Genomic DNA, 10,988 nt, shown 5'->3' with positions numbered 1-10,988 from the left:
GGCGATACGCCTAATCTTTATTTGCCTTTTTCAATTCCGGATCTATCCTAGATAGTAACCACTAAGGGTTTTAACCCAGTATGTATCCAGATGGACAGATGCTCGAGTGTATGGGCGAAACGTCTAATCTTTATTTGTATTTTCTAATTCCGCATCTATCCGAGATAGTGACCTCTAAGAGTTTTAACCCGGTATGTATCTAGATGGACAGATGCTCGAGTGTATGGGTGATACGCCTAATCTTTATTTGCATTTTTCAATTCCAGATCTATCCTAGATAGTGACCCCTACGAGTGTTAACCCGGTATGTATACACCTTTGCAGTGTGTTTAGTACAAGTCCGTTGGGGACATCCGTGAAAACATAAACAAAAGACTGTAGATATCGTAAAGATAATGCCACCCCAAGAAATATTAATCCTAGACGATAGCAACCCCCTTACGAAAGATCCTCAGTTTCTTATACGATTATATACTAAAGATTTTATTTCGTGTCTAGTGAGAATCTGCTATATACTTTTCCCCTGAGTGTAATGGAGTAGCTGTAGGGCTGTTCTGTTTTGTCTTTCAATTTTGATTTTGTTTCAAGTTGCTGTTGTTCCTCTCTTAAAAGTATTTGTGCACAAATTACTACCAGAATCTCTGATGCACCTTTGGGTACAGGTTAAGGGTACAGGGTAAGGGCTTGCAACCTCACCCCAAAAATATTAAGATTTCTCGTTTTATTTGTGTTAGGGGAAAACGTGGGTCTTTGGAAATGTAAAGAAATGAAGTCTTTTGTTATTCATTTGTAGGATATATTCAAATAATCATTGTTGGAATGATTCTTAATGTTATTCATTGTAGGAAAGATTCTTAATGTTATTCATTATAGGATATATTTTAATATTCATTGTAGGAAAGATTCTTAATGTTATTCATTGTAGGATATATTCAAATATCATTGTAGGAATGATTCTTATTGTTATTCATTGTATTGTTATTCTATTTTTATGCATTGTACTGTTATTGTATTGATACTCAATAGACGAAATAGTCTAATATTCTAATACTATGAAGCTTGAATTTCAAGTCAATGGCCGCTTCTGTAGGCTTGTCTTATATGAATAGGAGTTTAATCTCCTTAACAATAAATACGACATGGAATAAGTTGTTGGAAATATGCTGATAATCACAGCACACAACGAAATGGAGTGAAAAAACTAGGGTTAAAATGAGCACACGAAAAGCTAAAAAAAAAAAAAAAAAACTAAAAAAAAAAAAAAAAACTTCGCGTCCCAAATAAGCCCCATTTCTCTGAAGGCCTCCTGCAGAAGTGACGACTCGGCAGCACAGCCGCCGCCGCCGCGGAGCTAGCAGTGCCATTGTGTCATCCATATGGTTGATGCCCAGGATTTCCTTCTTAAGCATCCATGATGATGATACCACCCACTGTTCTAGAGCCCTCGGCTAGCTGGCTGGCTGGCGGCGGCGGCGGCTCTGGCCAGTCAGCGGGCCAGTCGGTCAGTCAGTCAGTCAGTGTAGCCAAGTTCGTCAGGATGGGACGGCTGAGCGGCTTCCTTCTCCTGGTGGTGTTTTCCTTCGCTTCTTCGGCGTCTCTTGAAGAGCAGACGGAGCCTGAGGATGTCTTGAGGACGATCGTCGAGGGGCAGCAGAACGTCCTGCAGAAAATTGAAGGTGAGCTGAGGATAACTTTCGCTTGGTTTTCTCTAAACTGACTTTCACTAAACTGGCATCGTTTTCTTAGTCATCGGTTGGTTAGCGGATGATACTTTCTTTTGGCTTTCTCTCAAGATCAAAGAAAAGTTGGCGTCGTTTTCTTAGGCATTGGTTGGTTAGCTGAGGATACTTTCATTGAACTTTCTCTAAACTGACTTTCTCTAAACTGACATCGTTTTCTTAGTCATCGGTGGGTTAGCGGATGATACTTTCTTTTGGCTTTCTCTCAAGATCAAAGGAAAGCTGGCGTCGTTTTCTTAGGCATTGGTTGGTTAGCTGAGGATACTTTCATTGAACTTTCTCTAAACTGACTTTCTCTAAACTGGCATCGTTTTCTTGGGCATTGGTTGGTTAGCTGAGGATACTTTCGTTGAACGTTCTCTAAATGTGAAAGGAGAGCTGACATTGTATTTCATAGTCATTGGTTTGAGTTTTCCCTTAGATATTTTTATTCCTGTAGACGAAATGAATCAGTTATAAATAGATACGTGTGTTGTCTTATGGCTGGCAGTGTATCAGAGCTTACTCCCCCCCCCTCTTTCTCTCTCTCTCTCTTTAATCAAGCATCTCCCATAAGCCTTCGATTTCCCAAGCGTCTCAGCTCGAGGGAAACCTCTCGTCGTAATCGCGTAATAACAGAGACAGAGACTTTACCCATTCTATCATCGTAACTCCCAGCTCGGCTCAAAACGCCTGAGATGTAAATAGATCTGGCTCTCAATGAGAAATGGTTCCCCCCCCCCCCCCCCCCCCTACCCCCCCCCCCCCCCCCCCCCCCGTCTCTCTTTCGGTGCAATGACGCATTAGGCAAGTCTTAATGTTGATGGAGTAGTAGCCACCCCTCTCTCTCTCTCTCTCTCCTACCCCCAGCGCAAAGGTTAATAAAGCCTTGTCAAGGTCGCGTTAGTTTATATCCTTTGGAAGTTGGAGAGAGAGAGAGAGAGGGTGAGAGAGAGAGAGAGAGAGAGAGAGAGAGAGTTACGTCCATCGCCCTCATGGCTGGGCCACTCGCCTGCAAGTTTGTTTGATCGTCCTGTTTGGGGGGTTGGAGTCCCTGAAGGCGTGTTTGTTTACTCGATTTGTTTGTTTTAAAGCTTTTTAATACTTGCTTTTAAATAAATATTAGAATATTTATTTCAATATTTATGTGCCTCCTGGTTCCTGTTACCCTCTTACTTTGGACACCACATATGTCTATGGCCCCTTTTGTAGGCTTGTTCCATATGAATTGTTTTCGTCTACTGAATAATAATAATAATAATAATAATAATAATAATAATAATAATAATAATAATAATAATAATAATAATAATAATGAATTAAATTTCATACGCACCTATCACTCTAAAATTAACATCACAGAAAAACACAACCTTGATGTGTATTAAGGCTTAAACTAATAATAATAATAATAATAATAATAATAATAATAATAATAATAATAATAATAATAATAATAATAAAAAACATCAGCTACCTTGGCAGTAATAAGTCGGTTACGAGCACCAACCTGATGGGAAGTGCAATAGAAAACGATCAGGCAAAGAATCCTCCTTGGGTACTATGGTATCAGAACGGCATAGGAGGCGGGTGACGGTGATACGTGCAAATAAACCAGACGTGGGACGTTGATATTGACAAAGTCAAGAAGAAACCGTATCACTCACTGATTTCGCAATTACCCATGGGGACACCAGAGTCGTAAGAAGAAAGGAAAGGAGGGAAAAAATGGGATAAGTCATCAAGATTCTACGGAAAATGCCAGAACTAAAAATTAAGAAGGATAATGGGATAATGCCAGTGTGGAAAATCGTACCCATAATCATAGGCTAAGCACTAGGCACGATCCCGAAGAAATCCCTGCAAAAGGAAATCCTAGAAAAAAAACAAACAGAAGCTGAAGTAGCTCCAAGGACTCATGCAAGAAGAGTATGATCCTAGAAACAGCGCACAATAGTAAGGAAAGTGATGGACTCCATAAGGAGGCAGGATTGCAAACCCGGAACCCCCAACCCCCACATATAAATTAAACCACCCACCCAGTCGAATTGGAGCAACTGTGATTAAGAGCAAAAAAAAAAAAAAAAAAAAAAAATAAAAAAAAAAAAAAAAAAAAAAAAAATAAAATAATGAATTGAAATTTTATAAGGTAACCTATCATAATTTGAAAATTAACATCACAGTTTAAAACACCAACGTTTTGATGTGTAAACTCTTTTAATGAAACATAATTATATTGATACCTTGGTCAGTTTTTAATTTATGATTAACATCACCACATACAACAATACGTAACAAGAGATAGATAAATATATAAATAAACAATAGATATAAAAAAATTCTTCCAGGTGTGTCATATATTTTCTATGTCAAATCAGCACATGGACCTTTAAGTTATCGTTTCTTGAAACAAAAACAAAACTAAGGATTTTCTAAATTGAACCGATGGAGGTAATAAAATAATAATAATAAGATAATAATAATAATAATAATAATAAAACTAATAATAAGAATAAAATAATAATAAAATAATAAGTAGCACTGAAAAAGGCCGCTGATTCGCAAAATAGAGAAAGAATCTCTACAAGTTGGTAACGCTGCTGAAGTAGCCATTACTTTTAATAAAATAATAATAATAATAATAAATTAATTTTACCAGTCAATCAGTCTTTCTTTATGAAGATTTTCAACTTTTCCCTAAAATCATAAAAGGTATTTAGTCATTATCAAAAGGTAGATAATTAAATGGATAAATAGATAGGTACAGTTTTTGCAAAGATATATTGAAGAGAATCTTTACACATGAAATAATCAAATGTGATTTACCATCCTCTTCTCTAATAAGGCTCTAAAAGACATTCAATCAATATGGAATGGTTGAAAGGTAGATGAATCAGTAGACAGATCATCATTTTGTCATATTATGCTGCAAAGACCCCTTACACAGGCAATATCAAATGCAGTTTTGCATAAAACTAATCACAGACTACCTTCATCATGTAAATAAAAAGTGCAAGTCAGTACCGGAATAGAAAAGTTATAGATCCATTTGAATAGAAGGTGACGATGATAATGTAAACAATAGTGAATTGTGGAAACTGAAGACTTGAATCAATGTTCAGAATTACCATTACGGAAATATACTTTCCTTTTGATTGTGTTGAGTCTTCGGATAATGTAATAAATAGGCCTTTATGTAAAATTTAATATTATCTGGGATAGGGAATTGCTGTCCGTTTCCAGCAATCCGTGGTAATTGAAACCTAGATTTATATATATATATATATATATATATATATATTATATATATAATATAATATGATTAATATTAGATATTATATAATATATATATATGGTCATATTTAACATGGAAGTCAATGAAATAAGCTAGCCTTTCCATCTTAAGTATGGTAAAGCACTATCATTCAAAGCGCTGCTAAACTATTCCTGTATACTCATCAAATATAAATTGTCTCTTTCACGAGTGATAGCTTGCTTCATCAAGAACGTAATTTGAGAATCTTTTTGCTTTTATTCACTGATATTCATTGCACCTGGGACATACTTAAAGTTTTTACTCTCCCCGACTACTTTGGCTATTAGTTTGCATAACCCCTCGTCCTTTTCAACGATTTGCTGCAATAAACAACATAGTGCACAGCATGGCACACATACGACCGAAAGGCCTCACGTATCAAGAGGATGTTTTTAATCAACGACTCTTGTGCAGAAATTGGGACAATTTCTGTGGCTCTAAGTCGCTCAAATCCTCGCCCGGCACACCGTTGACAGGCCGATTTTCAGACCCTTGGGTGCAAACTGCCGCCCTCAACGTCAGGAGCCTGTAATGAGGATTGTAATCTGAACAAAATCGTAATTATTATCAGTATGCTGGTATAAACACAAAAAAAAAAACTGAATCACGAAAAGTCAGGAAACGTGAAACCCTATTAAATAAAGGATATATGCCACGAAAGGAAAAATGTACGAAGGAGGAATTCGCGAGACCTTTCGACGTTAAAAGTCCTTTACTGAGCAGAAACTGACATAAATGCAGCAAAAGACAATACAAGAAGATTCGTATAACTGACGGATAGGGATTATAAAGAGATTAGTATGTGAATTTGTCTACGGCATCAGCTATGCAATTCATCTCTAATTGTTAACAGTATGAAAGGACATACAGGCATACAGGTTCTATATTTCTATCTCGGTCCATTACATACGATTTCAGCCATATTGCGACCAGCTCTACGCCTGAATCTGTAGATGGAGTTATGTAGTATGATAACCATTTCTTACAAAATCATATTGTACAGTTTGTGTGAACTTCTATGCAGTACCATTAATGAATTTCATCACTAATTTTAAAGAGGAGTTATGTAGTATTATAACCATTTCTTACAAAATCATATTGTGAATTTCTAAGCAGTACCATTTTTTAATTTCATCACTAATTGTAAAGAGTATAAAAAAAAGTATAGGCACAGAGAATCTATATTTTTATATAGGACTGATAACAAGGAACAAGTTAGTTAAATAAAATTTAGCAAAAGTGATCGCTCAAGGAGGAGAAGGGACATAAAAAATAAAGACCTGTTGATTTGGAAGATATAAAAATGAAGAAGTGTCAACAGCGGAAAAATAATTATCTAACGATATTAAGAAAGTAAGACAGGGATATTTAAAGTTTATAAACATAACAAACATCTCCAACTACTTTGTTATCTCTTACTGCCGTTTGAAAGCAGACAATTCATATTACTTGCTGGTGTTATAAAAAGTCACTGGGTCTGTATCCTGATCAGTTACTGCTGCAGTGTGGGGTCTGCCGTGGTAGGCCGACACCAACATTTTTTGGAAGTTTGAATTTTAAGTCAATAGACCCTATGTGATTGTTCCATGTGAATAGGTTTCGTTGGAAGGAGACCCTCTTTCAAACAAGTATTTTTAAAAACAAAACACTAGAGAAGACTATTTACAAGTTAAATGCAGTAGATGGAGCAATACTACTACTACTACTACTACTACTACTACTACTACTAATAATAATAATAATAATAATAAAATGTTGTAAGACTAGACAGATTCATTCACAAATAACATTGTAAACACTTGAGAGAGTTTGTACTAAAGTTATGTCGAATTTCACAAAATAAACAATATGTCACAATGAGTTAAGTCACTTAATTAATGGTATTTTTTTTTCTTTTCAGAACAGCAAGCTACGATACAAACAATGATGGAGGGTAGTGTCGATTTCTTCACCGTTCAACATTTAATTGTTTTCCATTAACCAAAAGGAATACTTCTATTTATAAGGATATGGATATCACTAGACGTCTTTCTTGACTAATCTGAGGATTTTCCACATGACAATCATACGCATGCTGTAAAATTGAAGTATTGACTCAATAACCACTTTATTGACTTAACACTGTTTCTGTGACGTATCTTCCTTTCCATTTCAGAACTTTATGCCAAAGTAGCTGATGTAGACAGTAAGTTATTTTTACGAATGTTTGGTCTCTTTGAAATAAAAACTGTTATATGTAGCTACCTTTCTTCTGTTCGAGTCTATAAGTAAAAAACTGACTTTTATGTAATTCCTTTTGAACTTCTGTTTGGGATCTTTCGTAGTTAGTGACCACCAATCTAGGAGTAATATTTCTCTACGGTCATTATTTGATATTGACAGTCTTTTGTTTATGTTTTTACCATCATCTTCAGACGGGCCTGTACTAAACACTCCGTAATGATATATATATATATATATATATATTATATAATATATATATATATATTATATATATATATATATATATATATATATTATATATATATATATATATATCTATATATATATAATATATATATATAAATTATATATATATTATATATATATATATATATATATACATACCATCCGGGTTGAAATCGTTCGGGGTTACTATCTAAGTAAGAGCTTTTATTTGATACATTAAACTCAATTCTATAACCTCGGGCAAATTCAAATTCTTGCATGATTTTCAATGATCCAAACATCCAAACAGCAATATGATTTATTAAGTAGTGCAAATCACTAATTAACCCTGACTTGTGAATATCTTCCTACAGAGAGCCAGAAACAGCTGGAAGAGACCGTGAGAGGTGAGTCTTTTCAATTTCTTTAATTGACAACAATTTCTTTGATTTCGTTTAGGGAAGAGTGACGGGGCCGGACAAATAATAATGATTAATGGTATATATTTATGAAGGACCCCATTGTTGTAAGGTAGCCTGTGTATACAAGATATATATATATATATATATATATATATATATATATTATATATATATATATATATATATAAGTATATATTATATTTATGTATATAGCATATATATATAAATATATATATATATGTGTGTGTGTTTTGTGTGTGTGTATGTATATATACTATATATATATATATAATATAATATAATATAATATAGCTATATTATACATACATACATACATACATACATACTATATAATATATATATATATTATATATATATAATATATATATATATATATATCAATCAATGGAATTCAAAACAATTTCTTTCTCTCCTTACAGAGCAAGGGAAGGCCGCTGATATCTTAGCGGACGGTGAGGAATCCAACACAAAATAAAGCATTAAAGAATATCCCCCATTTAAAGTAACACGCAGAGCCATCTATTGAGGAAAACGTTTACTAATTCGTCAACATCAACAACAGAACGACTGCATGAGACTGACTGTCGCCATAGAAAGCAAAGAATTATATAAAAACAATAGCACTATAATTATTAATTTTATTTGTAGGAATACACGAATAGCAAAGTTATTCCAGATATTATAATACCTCACTTAAATGATTGGTATCATATATCAGTATATCCTACAAATTTTTCTTTCATATCTTTTAGATATTTTATTTTTTACTACTTGTTTATAGAACTTTTGCTGTCATTTAGATAAATTAGGATTTTTTATTGCTAAGTTTAATAACGTTATGATTTCAGCCTACTGAATTGATAGACAATGAGTCATATCTATGTTGAATCATTACTTGTTAGTATTTAGTCTTAATATCAAACACATAAAACTAATTTGAACACAATGCACTGATAACGATCAATATACTGTGAAATAGCATTAATAATCATATGATAACTGACCTTCTTTTCAATAGTTTTTTTGTATTCTTCTCAACAGAACAAGGAAAGATGATTGAAACTAAGTTGACGGGTGAGTTTGTTTCAGCCATTACATTATTTATGTACTTTTTAGCGTAATGTTTTAGTTTTTCATTTTATGACTTTGAAATAATTCGTAGAAAATATTTGACTAAATTGGAATATTTAGTTATTAGAATATGCTGGTCTGTTTTCGCATTGAAGAACAGTATACTTTCGTAGCTATGAGAGAGAGAGAGAGAGAGAGAGAGAGAGAGAGAGAGAGAGAGAGAGAGAGAAGGCGTTTTGGATTAATCCAGCCTTGTGCTAGGCATTCCGTAAAGAAGAAGAAGAAGAAGAAGAAGAAGAAGAAGAAGAAGAAGAAGAAGAGAGAGAGAGAGAGAGAGAGAGAGAGAGAGAGAGAGAGAGAGAGAATTATACAAAATATGAGAATTACCATAACTCAAACCCTTATGAGACTTTTATTACCAGCATTACCATAGGCATACTACCATGGAGTAGCAATGGCGCTTATGGAAATATTATTAGCTATATATTCTAAGAAAATATATTACTGGCTTTGGTAGCATATATGTAATGTATAAGTAAAAAATAACTTGAATTTTGTAATGCAAGAATTGTGACTATGTACACACACATATATATACATATACACACACACACACACACACACATATATATATATATATATATATATATATATATATATATATATAACATATATATACATATGTGTGTATATATATATATAGATATATATATATATATATATATATATATATATATATATATATATATATATATACATTGGATGTTCTCTGGACAGTGAAACTGAGCTCCATTGAAGCTTTCATGGCTCATCAAAATATTATTCATATAATTTACAAGAATTATATATATATATATATATATATATATATATATATATATATATATATATATATATATAATTCTCATAAATTGTGTAAATATTTTAAATGAGCTATTCAGTTGATCTCAGTTTCACTGTCCGGGATATTTATCCTAATAAAATTGTATGATAATTTCATGACAGAGTTTTAAAAATGTTTATAATTAAGGTGTTTTGTCAATATTCAATATAGGAATATGATTTTTATACTTGTCAATATTCCAATAATGAATATGAATATGATACTTATAATGAAAAAAAAAATCTCTTGTGAACAAATCTGAGAACATATTTGGAGTCAATTTCATATTTCATAAAAAAAAGCAAAATATTTTGTGAAATATGAATAAAGGCCTCTGGTCGAAGGTGACGTCATGAATTCTATCTATTTTGAAATATAAAGCAATACATATTTTTTTTCTGAAAGGAACTTATCCGTATTTTACTTTTTCAGAGCAAGAACTCAAAATGGAAAAGCTGCTGGAAGGTTAGTGATAACCCATTTTGTAATTATTCTTTGTGTATTTACTCTGTTAATAATTATTCTTTTTTGCATTTACTCTTTTCATAATTATTCTTTTTGTATTTGCTCTTTTCTGATAATTTTTGTGTATTTACTCTTTTCGTAATTATTTTTTGTATTTACTCTTTTCGTAATTATTTTTTAGTAATTACTCGTTTCGTAATTGATTTTTTTGTGTCTATTCTTTTCGCAATAATTCTTTTTGCATTTACTCTTTTCGTAATTATTTTTTTGTATTTACCCTTTTCGTATTCCTTCTTTTTGTATTTAGTCGTGGTAATTATTCTTTTTGTATTTATTCTTTTCGTAACTATTTTTGCATTTATTCTTTTCGTACTTATTCTTTTTGTAGTTACTCTTTTCATAAACATTAATTTTGTATTTATATGTCATAATTATTCGTTTTGTATTTACCAGTAATTATCATTTTTGTATTTACTAGTTTCGTACGTATTCTTTTCGTAATTATACTTTTAGTAATTACTCTTTTTACCGATTTTTCTGAAAAGCTATGCAATATAAAACTTGAAGAATGATGATATATAAAAAAAACTTCTGTTATAAGACAATGACAAATGACCGAGTCAAGTATTTAGTTTTTTAAATCTTTTTTCATTTCCGTAAATTCT

General features: G+C 32.4%; 1 protein-coding gene across 1 annotated transcript in view; it reads left to right on the top strand.

Annotated features, from left to right (window-relative positions):
* The first annotated feature begins 1,399 nt into the window (after positions 1-1,399).
* LOC135209567 (low-density lipoprotein receptor-like) overlaps positions 1,400-10,988 on the top strand; it is a 33,491-nt gene continuing 23,902 nt past the window's right edge. Inside the window, exons 1-7 of the mRNA XM_064242226.1 lie at positions 1,400-1,676; positions 6,935-6,967; positions 7,190-7,219; positions 7,836-7,868; positions 8,324-8,356; positions 8,946-8,978; positions 10,291-10,323. Of these exons, the coding sequence (XP_064098296.1) occupies positions 1,412-1,676; positions 6,935-6,967; positions 7,190-7,219; positions 7,836-7,868; positions 8,324-8,356; positions 8,946-8,978; positions 10,291-10,323 (460 nt within the window). The 5' untranslated portion in view covers positions 1,400-1,411. The remainder of the gene's footprint in view (positions 1,677-6,934; positions 6,968-7,189; positions 7,220-7,835; positions 7,869-8,323; positions 8,357-8,945; positions 8,979-10,290; positions 10,324-10,988) is intronic.

Source organism: Macrobrachium nipponense, chromosome 38 (genome assembly GCF_015104395.2).
Source record: "Macrobrachium nipponense isolate FS-2020 chromosome 38, ASM1510439v2, whole genome shotgun sequence".
Classification (NCBI taxonomy): Eukaryota; Metazoa; Arthropoda; class Malacostraca; order Decapoda; family Palaemonidae; genus Macrobrachium; species Macrobrachium nipponense.
The sequence above is the reverse complement of the archived record's forward strand: the minus strand, read 5'-3'. Positions and strand labels throughout refer to the sequence as shown.